The following is a 21,149-nucleotide window of genomic DNA, read 5'->3' as shown; positions in this document are numbered from 1 at the left end:
GGGTGGGGGTGTCTGTGTGGGGCGGGGGTGGGTGGGTGCGAGGTTGTCTAGAAGTTTACACCACACGCCACAGCCCAGCTCCAACCCCCGAGGAAAGGCCCATCTGGCCCCAGTCTCGGCATCCCAGTCGGCTTTAATTTGGCTCATAATGGCCGGGTGACAGCGACTGTCTTCTTCCGGATCCCCAACCCCCCATCCCATTTTAAGTGTACAATGTAGTGTCTTTTTAGCAAATGCAAGAGTTGTGCATCTGTCACCGCAGTTTTGGACATTTCTCTCAGCACACTCTGGCTGAGTCCCTGCGTCCTCATCTGTAAGTGGACATAACACGAGGCTAGCACGGGTCGGCCACCGTCAGATTTTACCTATTACTATACTTGTTGATGACGGCCTGATTTTACAGTTATCCCTTCCCTCTCGCAGTGCGGCCCTAGCCCGCCGCGCCAGCTGGGGCGAGGAGGTGGGACTCGAGTCGAGAAGGCGCGGCCGAGTTGTGCCCGGAGGCCCCGTGGCTCCCTACCGCCTGCGATCGTGCAATCGGGCCTCTCCCGGCGCCCTGCCTGCGGCGGGACGCGCGGCTCCGGGCTGGATTGGTGATGCCTGAGCGCTGCGCGCGCCTGCGCAGTGGGGAGGGTCGTGCGCGCGCGCTGGGGCGCTGCGGGATAGCCCTCAGAGCGTGGTCGCGGCTGCTCGACCCCGGACTGCCGCACCATGGCGGAGGAGGAACTGGAGGCGCTGAGGAAGCAGAGGTTGGCCGAACTGCAGGCGAAGCATGGGGTGAGTACGCCTGCCCCCGCCGGGCGAGTCCCCACCGGGCGCCGCCCTCGCCCGGGTGGAGGGCGCGGCCCCAGGCGGAGGCTCGGGACGCCGCGGCTGGAGCTCGCTCTGCGGGCCCAGGACGCTACCGCTCTCCCCGAGGGGGGCTTCGGTCCCTCAGGGCGCCTGAGGCGCTGGACGGCGAGGCCGACCGCATGCGGCCCCGGGCGGTCGGGCGCTGGGCCTCCGCGGACCGGCGTCGCTCCGGAACGGAGTGCTCAGCCCCTCTGCTCTCGCGGTCCCCTTAGCTTCGGGTCTAGCCGGCTCCGACTGCTTTCGGGTGTTCTGGCCCAAGTAGTCGCTGTCGTTCGAGGGTCTGCCGTGTGCCAAGTGCTGCGGGTACGGCGGGGAACATCTTCTCTGACGGAGCTGAGGGTCCCCGGGGGAGGAGCCACACACTAAACCCGAATCCCGTAGATGAAGTGCTGAAGTTGATGACTGGACTGTGCGGGGAGGGGGAGGGACCGTCTCCCGGGAAGCGCCTAGTGAATCAGCGTCCCCAAGTACCGAAATAATTTTACTGTCCAGAAATTAATTCTTCTTAGCGCTACGGTTTCGTAGTATAGGGACTCGCCTCCCTCATGTAAACGGTCTACTAGATTGTGATTTTAGAAGCTTATCAAAACCTTGTAGTAAGTTAAAACTATCCCATTGATTTCTGTGAGGCACGGCTTTTAATGATTTGGTAATAATTTGATCTCCACCACGGCAGGAGCCTTAAGTATCAAAGTGGTGCCTACTTTTTTTTTTTTTTTAAGAATTTATTTATTTATTTGACACAGAGAGAGAGAGAAGGAAGCAGCCTCTCAGCCGGGCAGAGAGCCCGATGCGGGACTCGATCCCAGGACCCTGAGATCATGACCTGAGGAGAAGGCAGAGGCTTAACACACTGAGCCATGCAGGTGCCCCTACTTTTTTCTTAAGTGAAATTACTCGACTAAGAGATAACGGGTGTTTTTTTTTTTTTTTTTCCCTCCCAGGATCCTGGCGATGCAGCACAACAGGAAGCAAAGCACAGGTATGTACTGGAGCTCTGAACTTTTTGAAGGGTGGTGTCACCAAACTGTTTTGTTTTGTTTTTAAGTTATTTTAATAGGCATGTGAATTTAAAGTTTTTTCTGGCATAGAGATTTTCTGTAAGTAATCAGGGTAGTTTTACTATTAATTTGTTAATTAAAGAAACGCGTGGAACTCCACATACATACCTTGTTTGCTTTTCTGCTAAACTATGGTAACCTTAAAAGGAGCCTCATAATAGGACCACCTCATAGGGATGTGCGTATTACACGGGGACAGTGCCTCACATTTAGTAAATGCTCTGTACGCATCAACTTGTTACGCAGTTCGTACTGGTATTTTACTCCCAGGACATGGTAGGGCACCTCATACACCGCAGGTTTATTGAATGAAGACCTTACTTATCTCATCATGCTACCTTTTCTTCTAATTGTGATTTTTAAAAATAACATATAAAACTTAAATAATTTAAGTGTGAGGTTCATTTGTTAACTATATTCTCATCGTTATGTAACCAGTCTTTGGAACTCCTCCCTCTTGCAAAACTGAAACTCTGTACTTACTGAACAATACATTTCCCCCTCTCCACATCATGCTGCCATTTTATTCATTCATTCAACAAATATATATGTGTGTGTGTGTGTGTGTGTGTGTGTGTGTGTGTGTGTAATTTTTAAGAAGTATTTATTTGAGAGAGAGAGAGAGTGCACATGTGAGTGAAGAGAGGGGCAGAGGGAGAAAATCTCAGGTAGACTCTGCGGAGAACTTGGAGCCCCATTTGGGCTCCAGATACCAGGACCCTGAGATTATGACCTGAGCCAAAATCGAGAGTCGGATACTCAGCCAACTGAGCCACCAAGGCGCCACCATTTAGCAAATATTCATTGAGCACCAGGTCTCTGTCAGGCACTGTGCAGGATCTACAGAAATAGGCAAAGCAGAGAAGGTTCTGTCCTTATATGACTTGTTAGTGGTAGAAGATAGGTGGTGCTAAGAAGAAAATAAAACTACATGAGGGGCGCCTGGGTGGCTCAGTGAGTTAAAGCCTCTGCCTTCAGCTCAGGTCATGGTCCCAGCGTCCTGGGATCGAGCCCCACATCGGGCTCCTTGCTCAGCAGGAAGCCTGCTTCTCCCTCTCCCACTCCCTCTGCTGTGTTCCCTCTCTTGCTGTGTCTCTCCCTGTCAAATAAATAAAAATAAAATCTTTAAAAAAAAAAAAAAAACTACATGAATTTCACTGATGCTAAGAGGTACATTTTTTCCCATATTAACATAGATTAGGATGGGTCTCATAAATGATCACTCCCATCCTGGATTCCTGCAAAGATTTATTTTTGCTTCTGCCGTCACTTGGGTACATTTCAAACCTGAAATGTTTTAAAATTAAATTCTGTGCCTGAGATTCCACCCCCACCCCACCCCAGGCAGTGTAAATTCGGATAGCAAGCCTGCAAGACTAAAGCTTGAAGTTCAAACTCTCAGAGGAGCTTTTTTCTAATTCCACTCAGGGCCAAGGCTGATTCATGCATCCTTCCTTGCTGTCCCTTTCTGTGTTGCCGGTTTATTTTTTGTTTACCTTGTACTGTGGATGTTACTCTTTGATGCCCCAGCTTTGAGTAAGGGTCTCCTGTTAGACTCCTGTAGGGTGTTCTTTGCTGTTATTCTTAAAAGCATATAAAACTGTGGTCCATCTTAGAATTGATGGCATCTCAGATTCAGTGAAATATAGTAGCAGTAGTTCACAGCAGGGTTGAAGTACTCAGGGGCAACAAGGAAATGGCCTGTGGAAGTGGGCGATAAGCTCTTCAGGTGGGGTAGTTAGTAGGTCCAGCCAGCCCCAGCTCCCCTTCTAATTCAGCCAAAGGGTCTGCTTTTGTCTGTGTTGTATATTAAGTTCCTTAAAGGACTTCATTTGGGGGAAAACTTGTTGCTACTTAAGTTTGAAACCATTGTCCTATGAACCTGAACTAGCTATAAGGATAGTTGTAGTGTTATAACTTCACTCCCTCTACCGACTCAAAAAGTGGACCTGAGAGTCTTGAAACATGGGGCTCAGGGGAGCCTGCGTGGCTCTGTTGGTTAAGTGTCCAGCTCTTGGTTTTGGCTCAGGTCATGATCTCATAGATTGTGAGATCAGGTCCCACATCGGGCTCCGCACTCAGTGGGAGTCTGAAGATTTTCTCCCTCTTCTTCTGCCCCTGCTCCCAGTTGGGCGCATAAGCTCATGTGTGCACATTCTCTTTCTCTCGAATCTTTAAAAAAAAAAAAAGAAAGAAAGAAACATGGGGCCTTATTTTATCTTGGCCATGATTACCTGTGTCTCCCATAAGATGACCTCCCTAGGTCTCAGCTTCATCTCTAAAAGTACCAGACAGAGGGGAACCTTGGTGGCTCAGTGGGTTAAGCCTCTGCCTTCGGCTCAGGTCATGATCCCAGGGTCCTGGGATCGAGTCCTACATTGGGCTTTCTGCTTACCAGGGAGCCTGATTCCCACCCCACCCCCCCTTCTCCCTCCCTCTCTGCCTACTTGTGATTTCTGTCAAATACACAAAATCTTGAATACGTACATACATACTTGCATGCATACATACATACCACACAGATTAATCTTTTGGTCCTTGGATTCTCACTACAAATTCCTAGAATCTCTCACATGCTGTGTACTTAATAAATGTTGGTAATGGTGGTACCTTTCAATCTGGTAGGTTTGCACTCACATAAAATACAGCCAGCTTCTGAGGGCAGAGGCGGCCTCTTCTACCTGACTGTGGGTGCTGCCACTGCACAGCACTGGCTATACTGCAGTCTGTACCCGTCCCAGGCCTCCATCTTGGGAAACCTATTGAGTGAGTTCCGTTTTTGTATGTTCAGTAGGAATGCTGACAGCATAGTTCTAATTTTGCTGACCTGTTTTTGTTGTAGGGAAGCAGAAATGAGAAACAGTATCTTAGCCCAAGTCCTGGATCAGTCAGCCCGGGCCCGTTGTAAGCATCTTCAGTTTCCTTTAAGTTCCTTCCATAACCCTTACTTGAGTTAGTTGAGCAGGGAAAGATACATGAAATCATTGCTAATTCTGGATTAAGTATTTAACCTAAAATACAATACAGGTAATATTGTTAAGAAATGTGAAATTTATAAACCTAAGGAAATGCATTTATTATTAAAAATACCAGCTCAGTTCTCTCTTACGAAGGAGATATCTCCAAGTGCACATTAGGTAAGATTTACAGGAAATAACTTGAAAATCGAGTCAATTGCAAAATGTGGCTGGTAGTTGATGTGGGTGATGGGGATTTGGGCCAGGGGTTATTGTCTTATTGTCTCTGTTTCAGTGTATATTCATAATTCTTCATAATATCAAAACAGTGTAGAAAAATAAAATAAGCCAATCGGAATGAACTAGTATCTTTCGTATTGTAACTCGAAGCCCAGCTTAGAAGCAGCCTTAGATGGAGCATCACAATTATGTATGTGTAGGCATCAGGCTTTGAATCCTAGGGCCCAAGTTTAATCTTGGCTCTCCCACTACCTCTGTGTGGCTTTGACTGAGGTTGGCATGGCTGAACTTGTTTCCCCTTTTTAAGCGGGGTAGTATACCATCTGTCTCACCTACCTTACTAGTCTCAAAACATGTCTGTGAAGTACTTTGTAAATGTCAGTGCATAATTTTAAGTTCTATAAGTGCATTTAGTTTTGACTCCTCCTTTTTCTTTTTAGTAAGTAACTTAGCACTTGTAAAGCCCGAAAAAACTAAAGCAGTAGAGAATTACCTCATACAGATGGCAAGATACGGACAACTAAGTGGGAAGGTAAGCTTGGACTGCCTTGAGGCAATTTTACCTATTCTTTACCTAACTTTTATCAAAAAAGTACCTTCAAAAGGTCAGTTTTCAGAAAGGTTAAAGAAATTCCTGTTAACTGTTTCAGTGAGGCAGTTTATAGAGGAGAGAATTGTAGCATCTGCCATAAATCCTAAATAACTAACTGCCTTTCCTAAAATCCTCTGCTGCTTTCCTTTACCGACAATGCTTTGGAACCTTGGTGTGTTTGTGACCCAGTGACTCTTGGGGTCAGCATCTAATTGCTTCTACACTGGAAACAGGTTTGTCAGTAATGTCCATTAAATACTACCAATGTAGGTAGAAGTTAAGCTTGCTTTTGCAAATGAGGAGGTGCTGAAATTTTTGGTTCTTAAGTGTGCTGCTGTAATGCCATTGTGAGTATATACTGGTGAGCCTGACCTTCCTTCAAGATCCAGATGAGCCCCACCTGCACCTGAAACCACCTGTTGCCACCACAGCCTGCGGGAATCAGTCCTGCCCTGAACCCTTTACTCTAAGAGCATGCGTGGAAGAGACAGCGACTGGTTCATCTTTTCTGAGTGACTTCCCTCCTGCATTTAAACTTCTCAACCGCAGAGGCAGTGTGTCTCTGTCCCTGACCCTTAACACATTGGCATAAGTGGTTGTCATTGTCAGCTAGTGGTGATAAAGGTGTTCTTCAACAATGTTAACTTCGGATTTTTCTGTGAAAGCTAATTCTGATGGCTACTCCCCCCCCCCAAATGAAGCTAGCAGAGCAAAATTCGTTTGGAACTTAAACCAATAGTTAGAACCTCTCATCTTTGCCTTCCCTTCCCTTTTGACCTCTGCCCCCAAATCCCAGGAAAATTAAAACCATTCAGTGTACTAATGTAAACACTGTTTAAAAAAGTACTGTTTTTCTTTCTGGTTATCCTAGGTATCAGAACAAGGTTTAATAGAAATCCTTGAAAAAGTAAGCCAACAAACAGAAAAGAAAACCACAGTTAAAGTAAGTGTCCCCACATGCTCATGGCAAAAGAAAAAGATTGCTATTTTAAGTGATAAGTGTTAAATATACATTTGTTGTAGCAAAAACGTGTCTGAACCCATAAACACTTCCATTTTGTAAGAGGTGAAAGTTTGGGGTTAAGGTTGCACGTGCTGAGGTGTCTGGTGTTCCCTTCCCCCCCAAGACCTAAAACACTAAGCTGTTTTAAAGATGTCTTGCTGTAGTAGGTAGACCTTGTTCTTCTCAGAAAGTCTGAGTTATGCTTTATTAAACATGTTATGACCCTCGTTTAATTTCCCCCTCCCCCCCAGTTCAACAGAAGAAAAGTCATGGACTCTGATGAAGAGGACGATTATTGAAATTTAAGATGTTTAGAGACTGGAACTTAATGTTCTAGGACAGATAATACTGGGTAGAAGTGAAGATCTGATTGTTTACTTTGTTTATTGTCTATATGCCTTTTAAAAAAATAAACTTGTTATGCAAAATAGAGCAATTTGGGCAGTTATTTTTGTACCATAGCTGAATGAACAAATCTGCATTTTGAATTTTCTTTCCTACCTAAAGTTTCGAAATGTGTAGCAGCATGAATATATCCTTTGTAACTGTGACATTAGCATTAGGTAGCAAAGTGGCCTTTGCACAAATAGAAGCCAGCTTACTCTTCAGTAAGAAGAAAATAGCATCCAGTAACATCATGGTAGTTAAAATGCACAGATTAAGAGGAATCAACTTTAATACTTAACGTCTAGTATTTCCAAGACCTAAGTTCTGAAACCAGGTAAACTATTCTTCCTGAAGGTAGTACTCACATTTAATGTAAGAAAATGCCTAGCTTTGGTTTCATTTATAATCTTTTTAAACGCATTGAGATCAAGTGATCTGACAAATATCATCCGTACCCAAGACAGTCTGAACTAGAGTGATACTTGCATTGCAGAAAATTACCACAGTAACTGGGAGATACTGGTAGTAGTACTTCAGCAGTAACAAGCATGTTGGTAAGAGAAGTGCCTCCTAATTAAAAGATAGTTAGCAGTTAAACATTTTGGTAGAGGGGCACCTGGGTGGCTCAATGGGTTAAAGCCTCTGCCTTCAGCTCAGGTCATGATCCCAGAGTCCTGGGATCGAGTCCCGCATCAGGCTCTCTGCTCAGCGGGGAGCCTGCTTCCTCCTCTCTCTGCCTGCCTCTCTGCCTACTTAGGATCTCTGTCTGTCAAATAAATAAATAATCTTTTTTTAAAAAACCATTTTGGTAGAAATATTCTGAGTTCTTCACTGATAAAGTTGCAGGTAACTTAAATGGCATTTCTTACATTGTGCTTCCCTCCCACTATGTTTTGAAACTTCTGTGTGTAAACTGACCTGTCAGGTGGGCTGTTTGGTGTAACTGCTTAGAGGTTCCAGCCCCAGGAGGAATTTCGTAACATTTTATGAGGTGAATAGGATTAGTAGCAGGAGAGTAACAGGAAAAGTGGTTTACAATCCCAGTCTCTGCTTTAGCTAGCATACCGCTCATCTATGTTTAAATTGTTTATTTGAGAGGTTACTGTTTTTGAGACTTGATATTTGGAACTGCAGCTCAGAAAAAAAGTGTTGGAGCATCTAGCATTCCCAAATGAATGAATGAGTAGAACTGTTACCATCCAATTTTTTTTTTAAGGGAACAGTAAAGTTTCTTTATAAGTAAACATTTAGGGAAATGTTTCCTTCAGGGATTTTAAAGAACATCGCTATAGAGGTGAACTTTGCTTTAGTTCTCCTTTACATAAAAACACTGGAGGGAGACTAGAGGATTCTCAGCAAGTTTTTGTCACATGCTTCCCCCTTCAGAATAACCACTGTCTGAACAGCAAATTCCTATGTGAATGTGTTTAAACGGTCAAACCCTTTTCCTGTCCTCCAGAGACCCTCAAGAATGGAAAGTGGTTCTCTACACACAGATAAAAGTTCTGGAAGACAGAAAGGGGGTAGAGTACATTTTGGCCTAGGAAATGGAGAGTGGTTATTCTTTCTACTTTAATCGACAGTACTTTGAATTCAAACCATTCCTACACAGAGTAGAAATTTGGGCATTACCAGTTTCTGAGTTATCAAATCAAGTTTAGTTTCAAGTGGGAAAGCAAGTAGAGAAAAGCAAGTGTTCTTAAAAATATTTGAAGTGGTCACTTCAGGTGGCTTACCCTGCTGATAACAAGAGTAGTTTAAGCAGCTTCTCCCCTAAAACTGTCTCATACAAGGTATTTATATCTCCAGAGGAAGGACACACCATGTTGGAAACTGCCAATTCACATGACCCCACCAAGCAGGCCTTGACTGCAGCTCTGATGGTGCAAGCAAATCAGCCCCCTTTTTTCTCTGAACCTGTTTCTTCATTTGACAATTCTACCATTCAGGGCAATTGTTAGAATTAAATAGGGGATACACAAGAAAGTTTTCAAAATTATACTGTACCACCCCAAAAATTAGGTGACACCAATGTGCATATTTGCAACCTGACTATGCTGATAAGTTTCTTAATCAGGGTGGCAGTGAACCAAAACAACTTGCCAGTAAGGTGGTTTTGTTTTAAAACCAGGAGAAAGGAGGAAAACTAAATCAGAACAAAGAAATTTGCAAAGCAGCAGTGCTTATTTACTTTCTGTTTGGGCTAAGAAGCTGTATTACATTCATTTTTTATCTGATTTTTTTAAAAGACATTTTTATGGGCCTGAGTTACTGCACCTAGTAGATTAACTCAGGCCTAAGTGGGTGAATGGATCATGGTCTGCTCAGAATGATCCAGTGTACATATCTCAGTGACCTCAGTAACTGAAAAATGTATAATCCATCCAATGGGAGAAGATCTTCCCATACAAAGAGCCCATGTTTATAGCAGGCTGAGAAATACCTCTTTCCAGAGCAAGACATTCACTAAAAAAGTATACCATGACACACTCAAGAATCATAAAGTTTACTGCTTCTTTCTCCTCATTTGGCACATATCCAAGGCACATTAGAAAATTAGAAATCATAAATTACTTTGTAGAAAAATAATCAGCCCCTCCCTTCTATACATTCGCAAGTATTTCCAAGAACGTGCACAAAACCATTTCCGTATTACAAAGTTATTTGAAAATGTACTCAGAGGACAAACCCATGTTTGCAGCTGTAGACCAATTAGTAACATAAAAAAATAAGAGTAAAATCTATAGAAATTTATAAAAAGGAATAAATGGCAATATTCTAACTGAAAGTAACTCTGACCTGGTTTGTGCTGTAAGTTTTGAATCAGAATCAAAAGACTAAGAAAAGATGTGCCAAATCTCTCTTCAGTATCCATCTGTCAGGTGTGACAACAAAAGGAAGTTTTTAACGGAAGGGGCTGTGTCTCGAGACACACATACAGGTGCATATGTGCAGTGATCAAATATCTGTACTTTGTTGGAAGAAAAATTATACCCAACTTTTCCCACATACATAGTGTAGAATAGATCCTAAATGTCCTTTCCATGAAAATGAACATCACAACAGCATGGAGGCATCTTTGGGTTCAAGTGCTGCTTTGCAAAGGAACATTTCCCAGTCCTCTTTTCCCCGTTCCCATGCGTCGCTTCTGCCTGCCTCCACGGTATCATGAAACCTAACTGCTTCTCTTCAGCAGATCCCAAGTGAAGGAATTCTTTCAGCCTGTGGTTTGCTCATTTGTCCACATCACAGAAGTTAGCACCTTTCGTCAGGAGGAGGTCACGATCTGGTCATGAAACTTCGCATGGTAGTCAGGGAGCTCCCGCTGCTTCAGAAGAAACCTGCGCCTGCTCTTACGGATCTGGACACAGTCGGAATCGGTGTGCGCTCCTTTTCCAGCATACGCGCTAGCTTTGGGGAGGAAAGAGGATCGTTTTCTCGGTCGCATTCCTTCCCTCAGCCACAGAACAGCTAGCTAGCTTTCTGCTTTTCTTGCAAATCCAACAGAAAGTACATTTCAGTTCTCAGCTGTGTTCCTGCTTGGCGCCTCCTTGCCGAGGACTCTCTTGGCAGCAACATAGTAACCGCTTATCACTGCTAAGACTGGGACGTGACCTTAGAAGTGGCTGGGTTGCCAGCAGTCCCTGGGCTCTTGGGTACGACTGCGTCCTCGACTGTGTGTCTGCGCAGCATCCGCCTGTTTGAAGGAACACTTTGTCTCGGTCCAGGCCCCTCAGACTGATTGCCGTGCCCTCTGTCAGCACTCTCAGATCTGCTGTGGTCTGGCAGGTTGTCCTGTCTCCCTGTGACTCTTTGCCTCCCTGGCTGAAGAAACGGTACAATTCAAGCAGTTCATTTGCACTGTACTTTAAACAAGAACCACACAAGAACAGCGCTCTTGGGTGCTGCTTGTCACCCAACGTGCTTGGTACTTTCTGGGCATCATTTCGGCTCTGACATCCCCGTGGGGACAGGATGACGTGTGTGTACTCCGTGTGTCAGACACAACATCAGCGCTTTACCTGTTTGCACAATGACTCTATAACTAACAGGGGTGTACTAATTGCTATCCCCATTTACAGCTGAGGACGCAGGATCAGCAAATGGAAGCAAGCTGCATGAAGTCCCACAGCTCACAAGGGAAAAGCGCTTGACGGAACCCAAGCAGATTTCAGAGTTTGCGGGTTTCCCATGCAGCAGCACATCTGTTAGCAAAGTCATGAAAGGTTACAGAAGAGATCGAAATGAGTCAGGTTAACAAACATCGCTTTCGTTCTCTATAACAAAGATTCAGAACTTCTGTATCTTTGCTGTAAAGTCTGCTTCTCATCAAGTCATAGATTGCAAGAAACAAGAGAAAAGTCACGTTTCTGAGAAGAGTCACCTAATGTTATAACAAAACGTCAAGCAAGCATCTCTGTAACTGAGTGAGTGGTGCTGTAGGAAGAGGGCCACATGCGGAGTTGTCCATATGAGCAGCTCTAGACCACATCTGGAGAAGTCTGTCACCCTTCTATATGTAAACATGGTTTCCTCCTGACATCCATGTCACTCGCAGAAGCTGACCATTTCACCAAGTACACGCACCACAAGCCTCTCTCCACGCGTACTTCCCATTTCCCATTTTCCCCTCACCTTTCTCAAATAAACAAAGTCTGTACTCGGCTATCCCACTAACAAACTCCTCTTAATTGTTAGAAAATCTTGCAAAGGGAATCATGAAATGAAAAATGTGTTCACCGTGGATTCCTTTTGGAAAAGCCAGGCTTTAAGAAATATGATGATAAGCCAGCATTGAATAACTCACCTCATGCAAAGAGTCTTCAGTAAAACTAGGGACACTCCTATCTCTTGCCATAATTTCCCTTGAAGTCCTTCCCCTGAAACCCGAAACAAAGTGAAATCAGTGTCTGAAAGTGGCGTGAAACGCTCTGGTTGGCCACGAGGTGGCAGCATTTGGTGAGTGCAGATTTTCTCTAACCCACTGAAGGGGCACAGACCAGCTTGAGTTGTAAGCAAAGGTAGGGTCAAAGGCAGAGAAATCAACTCAAGGTTTATACTCACTTAAACTGACCACCCGAGCGGACAAAGTAAAACTGTCTTGTAAAAGGCTCATCGGGTAGATCGTACATTTTTGAGTTCCCTGTAGATTAAAAAAAAGGATAAACATCTGAAAACTTCCAAAGCAGGGTAAGAATTAGAGATATAGCACAGATGCAACCTTTCAATTGTCTTAGCTTAACAAAATTTAGAAAAATTAAGCACTGCTATTTGCTTAAAGAAATTTATCAGTAGCTATTTATTACTGTGTGACACGCCCCCCCCAAAGGAAACCTACATCCTTATTAATATACAGATATTCTCCAGCTACAGGCAACAGCAGTGAGGCAGCCTCAGTGGAAGTGGGTTTAGTCACATTATTCCACTACAAACTAATTCTAAAAAAAAAAAAAAAAAAATAGAGGAGTGCCTGGCTGGCTCAGTTGGTGGTACAGGGTACAACTCTGGTCTTGGCTTTATGAGTTTGAGACCCATGTTGGGCCTAGAGATTGCCTTAAAAAAAAAAATCTTTGGAGCACCTGGGTGGCTCCAGTGGGTTAAAGCCTCTGCCTTCAGCTTGGGTCATGATCCTGGGGTCCTGGGATCCAGCCCTGCATTGGGCGCTCTGCTCTGCGGGGAGCCTGCTTCCTCCTCTCTCTCTGCCTGCTTATGATCTCTGTCAAATAAATAAAGTCTTTTCAAAATAAATAAATTAATTAATTAATTAAAAAAAAATCTTAAAAAAGAGCATGGGCCCTATCTAGACTATAACAACTTAAAAAAAAGAAAAGAAAATATTTCAGCCCTATCCATGTTTGGCAACTACTGTTCTAATTACCAAAAATCTCTGTATGCCTCAACTAAAGTAAGTAAATAAACCTTGAAAGGTAGCAGGAAACGCTGAGCCCCAGATGTCCAGGAAATGCCTAGAAAAAGACCTGGGTCTGGGCCACGTGGCAAACAAGAATTTCCCAGAGGCAGCGGCTTCTCTCCAGCTGGCAGGGAAGGCCTGAGCCGTCAAAGGTGAGGCTTGGAGTGGCCACCCTATTCCCTTAGGAAGCATCATCCCAGTCAACCAGAAAACCAGTAGCAAAACAAGCTGATGAGTGAGGCTGTAACGTATGTTTCTTTGGTGCCCTATCCCACACCCAATCATGAATATAATGACATTCCACACTCACAATTAAATAAGCACCAGCGACTACTCATGAATTTCCAAACATGCCCATGTTGGAAATTACAGAGAGAATGTAAATTCTTACATTTCTTCCTGATCTTAACAGTCACGTACTCCTTGTGGTCTGCTTCACCAACATCATCTGCTGAGGCCATGCAGTTGGGTACTACCTGAAGTAATTCCATTATTTTTGAATTCTACAATTGGAAAGGGAAAAGGTTAACAGTTGATCTTTAATTCTTAGCAGGTTACAGTTTGTTTTTAATCTGTCAGTACTGGTGCAGCTGGGCAGAGAAGCTAAGCAGTCAGGTATACACAAAGCTGACGCCAGAGAGCCTCTGGTGGTGAGAGCAACCCTGCTCTTGCAGCCTGGCTCTGCCTCTACAAGGGAACCGGGGCCGGGTACCTAGCTGCCCTGTGCTATGGGGCTGAGAACGGCATCTCTCACTCCAGAGTTATCCCGGGGTTTTCGCCAGCCCAGCACTTTTTTTTTTTTTTTAAAGTACTCAAGGAAGGTTTAAAATACTTTGATTCTGTTAGGAAATGTCACTGAAAATTAACGTGATAAGCCTATGAGTATGCTGGGTTTATGGTGACTTTTACATGACACCATGTCCTTTAACAGCCTACCAGCTGTCTACCCCGAGTCAAAAACAGAAAGACTCTATGTGAAAATGATGCTTCTCCCAGGAGAGGAGGCCTTCTCCTCACCAGTACCCTGCACAAACACCCACAGCACGGGAAGGAGGGCTGACCTGCTCATCACGATTCCCCTTACAGAGAGAATAACTCCAGGAGACTTAGAACCACAACCGAATGAACATTCTGTATTGTGCTAAGACCCCAGATGCAGTCCCAGCCCAGGGAGCGGGAGCCCCGGACCAGCCGTCTGGGGCTCCGGGACCGGAGCAGGGTGCTGACACCTGCAGTGGCCAGGGGAGCACCTCCACTCAGCCCTTCAAAAGCGAGCCCTGAAAGTCCGAGTCCTGGCTCCCTGAGCAGGCCACCTCTGACCCGGGGACCAAGGACTGGATATTCAACCCACCGCACACTCCCGGCACACGGACTTAGCCCAGCATCCCAATTCAAAGGTCGGCTCCAGCTGTTTCAGATGTGGTTTAACCCGAGTGAGCCGCACGGGCGCGCCCACTCACCTGCTCAGCACAGTCCATGGCGGTGCACTGCCTCTTGTTCAAGACCTGTACTGATGCCCCGTGAAGCAGCAGCAGCTCCACCACGAAGACGTGCTTCTCTATCACGGCCTCGTGCAGTGCTGTGTTACCCTTATTGTTAGAGACGTTAATGGAGGCCCCATGCTAGAAGGAGGAACAGTGCACAGTGCAATCAAAAGGAATGCCAGAGGGGTCCTGGGTGGCTCAGTTGGTTAAGCAACCAACTCTTGATTTCGGCTCAGGTCATGGTCTCAGGGTCGTGAGATCGAGCCCCATGTCAGGCTCCGCACTGGGTATGGAGTCTGCTTGAGATTCTCACTTTCTCCTTATGCCCCTTCCCCCACCCCCAGCTCCCATGCGCTGCTTCTCTTTCTCTCTCTTTAAAAAAAAAAAAAAGGGAATGCCAGGAAATGAAGCACCCACGACTGACGAGTACCGGCAGCTCCAGGGCTGGGAGGCCCTTACCTGTAACAGCAGTGCCGCAACTTCATGGTAGCCATTGGAACAAGCGTAAATGAGGGGTGTGTTTCCACTTATATCCTTTTTATTGGGTTTTGCGTTACAATCCAATAGATACCTCACCACCTATCCCAGAGAAGACAAAATTCCAGCCTTAATTAAATCTGTGGGGCACCTGGGTGGCTCAGTTGGTTTAGCAACTGCCTTCAACTAGGGTCATGATCCCAGAGTCCCAGGATCGAGGCCCCATTGGGCTCCCGGCTCCACGGGGAGTCTGCTTCTCCCCTCTCATGCTCTCTCTCTCTGTCGCTCTCTCAAATAAATAAATAAAAACCTTTTTTAAAAAATTAAATCTGAGGAAAAAATCCTCTAACAGGATATCCTTTTGACTTTTCTCTAATTTATTTGGAAGGCTCTTTGGACACATGTCTGACTCTCAGGAGAAAGCTGATCAACTGAAGCAGAGTGCAACAGACATTTGCTGATGTTCTCCTCCACCAGGCAATGTGGGAGGCACTTTTTTTTTTTTTTTTTTTTTTTCATTTCATTCTTAGACCTGCCCTATGGAGGACTGGAATTATCACTCCAGTTCTGTAGATTGTGATACTGGCAATTGAAGTGCAATGTTAGGTGTCACAAAGATGGAAGACCTGATTTGGTTCCTGTCTTTTATTTAAATATATATATATATATATTTTTTTTTTTTTTAAGTAAACTCTACACCCCACATGGAGTTTGAGCTCATGACCCTGAAATCAGGAGTCACACACTCTACCAATTAAGCCAGCCAGGAACCCCTGGTTCCTGCCTTTAAAAGCTTACAGTAGAGCTATAAGGGAAAAATTGTTTTAAAGAGGCAATTTTCAGAAAGAAATATAGGACTTTGAAAAAGTCAATCATTTCACAATTCTCTTGTTAGGGCCAATTTAATGTTAAAACCCGTTTAACTATTAGGGCCTGCTTAGCCAGAGCAACTCCATATTGCCTAAGTAGCCATACTGTTGTTTACATCCACGGACTTCATTCTGGGAATAAACGCCCCAGTAGTTCCTGGTATGGTTCTGGGTATCGATTCCAGGAGTAAACGCCTTAACAATAGAAGCCACATACCTTGGGTCTGCGGTTATGCCCTATAAAACCAGCCTGTGAGATCGGGAGGGGGTCACTCTGTTTGGAGGTGGCCCTGGTCAGTCAGTCTGACTTCTAATGCTTGGCATAGAATAAGGCTTTGCATAACTTTCACTTTGTCTCAGTCTCGTTCCTTTGATAACAGACCCCAACACTTTCCTGTACCTCCGCCTTAGGGTCGTTCACTACAAAGTACTAAACTGGGATGCCTGGGTTGCACAGTCAGCTAAGCATCTGCCTTCAGCTCATGTCAGGTCATGATCCCAGGGTCCTGGGATCGAGCCCCGTGTTGGCTTCCTGGTCAGCGAGGAGTCTGCTTCTCCCTCTGCCCTTCCCCCTGCTTGTGCTTTCTCTCTCTCTCTCTCTCTCAAATAAATAAATATAATCTTAAAAAAAATAACAAAGTCCTAAACTGTCTGACAAAGACCAAGAGCTGTGGCGATGAAAGGTGCCAAGCTGCTGGCAGAGCCCTCAATGACCAACACCCAAGCACCGAAGACCACTCCTCCTGGGGTCCGAATCAGGATAGGGCCTCTGTGCCACTGAGAGGTGCTTGGCAGTGGAGTGCGGGGTATGGATGAGCAGGGAGCAGGAGGGGAAGGGGGAAGGCCCACCCCCAGAACCACGAGAATTCTGCATTCTCTTGCTGAGCAGTCCTGCCCTGGGCAGTGCAGAATCTTGGGGCTGGGAGGAAGGACATGTGTCTGTGCTCTGGGCCTGCCCCTGAACTTGCCTCTCTGCAGCATTCCCAGCACGGACGGCTCTAACCAAGAGCAAGCACCCATGCCCTCTGCCCAGGAGAAAGACTCTGTACCTGGAAGTGGCCCTTCTGGCAGGCCAGGTGGAGCGGGACAGCTTGGTTCGCATTTCTGGCCCCTACACTGGCACCATGTTTCAACAGGAGGGGAACGAGCTCCGCCCGCCCATGCAGAGCTGCAACATGCAGTGGGGAGGAGCCGTCCTGGTTGGTCACATTCACACCAAGTCCACTGGCAGGGATCTTTGCCAGCTTCTAGCAAATGCAGATGGAGAGAGAGAAACGTCATTAGTATTTAAGAAACTGGGCTGAAGGAATCGAAGCCACCCGCGCCCACCCACCCTGCCAAGAGCCCCTGTGCACAATTTGGGATCACAGCGGGATCCAGAATCAGGCTACACACAGGTGAATTCCTACAACTTTAGAAAGGTAAACCGTACCAAAGGATTATTTCCATATTCAAGAGAGCAGGTCCCCCGAAATGAGACCCTCTTTATGCCAGGGTGATTCAACCAGAAACAGGAAGTCTGTTCCACAAATGGCATCTCAACAACAGGCTATCCACACATGGAAAAACTGCACATCAATCCTTAGCTCACCACATACAAAACTGAAAATGTAACATAAACCTAAACGTAAGAGCTAAGACTATAAACTTCCTGAAGCGAGTACACAAGACATCCCAGCAACACTGCAATAAGCAAAGATTTCTTAAATAAGATACAAAAAGCAAAAACTATAAAGGAGGGGTGCCTGGGTGGCTCAGTGGATTAAAGCCTCTGCCTTCAGCTCAGGTCATGATCCCAGGGTCCTGCAATCGAGCCCTGCATCGGGCTCTCTGCTCAGCAGGGAGCCTGCTTCCCCCTCTCTCTGCCTGCCTCTCTGCCTACCTGTGATCTCTGTCTGTCAAATAAATAAATAAAATCTTTTAAAAATATATATATAAAGGAACAATTTGATGAACTAGACCAAAAGCAAATTTTAAATGGTTATTCTCTGAAAGACAAGATCAAGAAAATGAAAAGGTGAGTAATGGAGTGGGAGAGAATGTTTGTACTACGTGGACCCAACAAAGCACGGGTACCAACCAGAATTTAAAAACAGCAGCAGAGGGGCACCTGGGTGGCTCAGTGGGTTAAAGCCTCTGCCTTCGGCTCAGGTCATGATCTCAGGGTCCTGGGATCAAGCCCCACATAGGGCTCTCTGCTCAGCAGGGAGCCTGCTTCCTCCTCTCTATCTCTCTCTCTGCCTGCCTCTCTGCCTACTTGTGATCTCTCTCTGTCAAATAAATAAATAAAATTAAAAAAAAAAAAACAGCAGCAGATTCTTACAACTCCACTGACAACCCAACTTTAAAAAAAAAAAAAAAAGATAGGCACAAGATTTGGAAAAACAAAAGACACATGTTTCTATCATGGAGATGGTCTGTATCAGTTCACAGTGGTTTTGAAACCCATCAGGCCAATAGGAGAACAATCTATCAGGAATTAAAAGGACAAAGAAAACATTTATACACCATGCAACTGAAAACAAACACTGAATTATGACAATGAATCCTACATTTGATAATAAAATTGCTATATCAGCTTTCTAGGTGACTGCCCAAGGATGAAAACTTTGGTTATCTAGTTCACTTTTTTTTTTAAGATTTTATTTATTTATTTGACAGAGAGAGATCACCAGTAGACAGAGAGGCAGGCAGAGAGAAAGGAAGGGAAGCAGGCCCCCTGCTGAGCAGAGAGCCCGATGCAGGACTCGATCCCAGGACCCTGAGATCATGACCCGAGCCGAAGGCAGCGGCTTAACCCACTGAGCCACCCAGGCGCCCTAGTTCACTTTAAAAAAAAAAAAAAAAAAATTATATTTATCTATTTGTCAGAGAGCGAGAGTGTGCACAAACAGGCAGAGTGGTAGGCAGAGGCAGAGAGAGAAGCAGGCTCGCCCCTGAGCAGGGGGTCCGATGCAGGGCTCGATCCCAGCACCATAGGATCATGACCTGAGCCGAAGGCAGCGGCCCAACCCACTGAGTCACTCAGGCATCCCTAGTTCACTTTTTGATGATTAAAAAGGTTCCCTCTCAGAAAAACGGCATGCTGAGTTAAAAGGGTGAATTTTGCTGCATGTAAACTGAACCTCAAAAAATTAAAAACAAACAGATGAAGAAGTAGGGAGAAAAAAAACGCAATGAAATACTGCACACTTACAGGAATGGCTAAAGTTTAACAGTCACAAGGATGTGAGGCAGCTAGAACTCTCACACACTGGTGGCAGGAACGGAAGATGGAAAATCACTCTGGAAAGCTGGCAGTTTCTTATCAAGTTACACACGCACTTACTACATAATCCAGCAATTACAGCCCAAGGTATTTACCCAAGGAAACATACATTTTTACACAGACTTGCTCACAAATGTTTACACTAGCTTTCTTCACAAAGCCCCAAACAGGAAACTACTCAAATGCTCATCAACAGGTTATTTGACAGATTATAGTATAGTCAACAAAATACTACCCAGCGATAAAAAGAAAGAAATCCACTGACCCCATGTGGATCTCAACACATTCCACTGACAGAAGGAAGCCAGACTGAAAAGAGCATGTCCTGTCTGGTTTCCACCCATGTAAAATTCTAGAAAATGCCAACGGGTCTGTGATGACAGACAGCAGACCTGGGGAGGAAGGGGGAATGCCCAAGAAAACCCTCAGGAGTGATGGAGAGTTCTGGATCTAGACTGCGATCATGGCTTCATGCTTTTACGTGTCTGCACAAACTCAACGCACTGTACATGGTACACAGGACTTTATCGGGTGTAAATTGTACTTCAATCAAGTTTTTTGCTTGTTGGTTGGTTTTTTAAAAGATTTTATTTATTTATTTGTGAGAGAGAGTGAGAGAGAGAAAGAGTGAGCACAGGCAGGCGGAATGGCAGAGAGAGGCAGAGGGAGAAGCAGGCTCCCCGCCAAGCAAGGAGCCCGATATGGGACTTGATCCCAGGACGCTGGAATCATGACCTGAGCCGAATGCAGCTGCTTAACCAACTGAGCCACCCAGGCGTCCCCAATAAAGGTTTTTTTAAGCAAATACTCTAAACACACCAGTAGGCTAGAAGAGGGTGGGGCCAGGGGGTGGTTAGCTAAGTCATAGACATGAAGCAATTTCCACAGAAATGTCTTTTTTATGTCTTTTTGTGTCTTTTGGAGAAATTTCAAAATGAGATAAAGAGGTTTTAAAAAAGCAAAGAATGGGAGCACCTGGGTGGCTCAGTTATACAGCATCTGCCTTCAGCTTGGGTTATGATCCCAGGATCCTGGGATCAAGTCCCACATCGGGCTCCCTGCTCGGCAAGAAGCCTGCTTCTCCCTTTCCCACTCCCCCTGCTTGTGTTCCCTCTCTTGCTGTGTCTCTCTCAAATAAATAAATAAAATCTTTTAAAAAAAAAAAAAAAAGCAAAGGATGTAAGATTTATTATTCAATAAATCTAGCATTTATTTTAATGTGTAATCCAGTTTCTTGTTACAACTAATGAACTATGAGGTGGGGAACAACAGAGTCTAGGACAAAGGCAAGAAGAACAGTGACAGGGAGACACAGTAACAGCCTCTGGCTACAGAGTCAAAGACCGGGCCTCAAGTACAGTCACTGCACATCGTATTCTTCCAAACATCATCTGCCTTTTTAATCTCTATGCTTTTTATAGCAGTCTACACAGGGGAAATCATTCTTTGGGCTGTCCCCATCCAGCAGCATTGGGACAGAACAAAAGCTGTACATCCCTAATGTACAAATGACCCTGGAGCGAGCTAAAAAGCTACATGTGAATGGAAGTTTCACTCATTTCAGTATTATTGGGTTAGAATGACCCATGGTGAAGCTTTTTTAAAAAGTCCAGATTATCTTATAATACAAAGGACAACCCTACTCTATCTTGTTTTATAGAGTCTAATTTTCTCAGTATGGGACATACATATTGAGTTGAATAGCTAGCACAAAAGCACATGCTTTATACACAATACCATCTACGATTTCTCAAAAGAAAATGAAATACTTAAGTATACACTTAAGAGAACATGGGCAGGATCTGTATGCCAAAAATCACAGAATGATGAAGAAATAAAAGGTGGCCAGAATATTTGGAGATATACCATGTTCATGAAGTCAGCACAGTAAAGATGTCATTTCTCCCCAACTTAATCTATTTAAGGTTTTGTTTTTTGTCTTAAGACTTTATTTTTTTGGGGCGCCTGGGTGGCTCAGTGGGTTAAGCCGCTGCCTTCGGCTCAGGTCATGATCTCAGGGTCCTGGGATCGAGTCCCGCATCGGGCTC

At 44.9% G+C, this 21,149-nt stretch overlaps 2 protein-coding genes across 9 annotated transcripts in view; one reads left to right on the top strand and one right to left on the bottom strand.

Moving 5' to 3' along the window:
* The first annotated feature begins 602 nt into the window (after nt 1-602).
* PDCD5 (programmed cell death 5) lies at nt 603-10,633 on the top strand. Of its 3 annotated transcripts, none has more exons than XM_059383155.1 (6): nt 603-777; nt 1,797-1,834; nt 4,756-4,817; nt 5,551-5,642; nt 6,574-6,645; nt 10,289-10,633. In XM_059383155.1, the coding sequence occupies exons 1-6, from the start codon at nt 712-714 to the stop codon at nt 10,349-10,351; spliced, it is 393 nt and encodes a 130-aa protein (XP_059239138.1). In that variant the 5' UTR covers nt 603-711; the 3' UTR covers nt 10,352-10,633. The 3 variants fall into 3 exon arrangements, with proteins under 3 accessions (XP_059239138.1, XP_059239137.1, XP_059239140.1); XM_059383154.1 differs by having other exon boundaries at nt 10,286-10,633; XM_059383157.1 differs by lacking the exon at nt 10,289-10,633 and adding an exon at nt 6,957-7,137.
* A 56-nt stretch (nt 10,634-10,689) lies between these two features.
* Nucleotides 10,690-21,149, bottom strand: part of ANKRD27 (ankyrin repeat domain 27) — a 51,257-nt gene continuing 40,797 nt past the window's right edge. For 4 of the 6 annotated variants that reach the window (XM_059383149.1, XM_059383148.1, XM_059383151.1 and 1 more), the window contains 7 exons: nt 16,883-17,080; nt 14,947-15,066; nt 14,464-14,625; nt 13,395-13,506; nt 12,157-12,235; nt 11,900-11,972; nt 10,690-10,917 (listed from right to left, as the gene is read on the bottom strand). In XM_059383149.1, the coding sequence (XP_059239132.1) occupies nt 10,690-10,917; nt 11,900-11,972; nt 12,157-12,235; nt 13,395-13,506; nt 14,464-14,625; nt 14,947-15,066; nt 16,883-17,080 (972 nt within the window). Of the gene's footprint in view, nt 11,298-11,899; nt 11,973-12,156; nt 12,236-13,394; nt 13,507-14,463; nt 14,626-14,946; nt 15,067-16,882; nt 17,081-21,149 lie in introns of all 6 variants that reach the window. The other 2 variants (XM_059383152.1, XM_059383153.1) reach the window with 2 other exon arrangements.

The sequence above is a fragment of the Mustela nigripes genome, chromosome 17, assembly GCF_022355385.1.
Source record: "Mustela nigripes isolate SB6536 chromosome 17, MUSNIG.SB6536, whole genome shotgun sequence".
Taxonomy (NCBI): domain Eukaryota; kingdom Metazoa; phylum Chordata; class Mammalia; order Carnivora; family Mustelidae; genus Mustela; species Mustela nigripes.
Note: the sequence above shows the minus strand (reverse complement) of the source record. Positions and strands in the feature narration are given on the sequence as shown.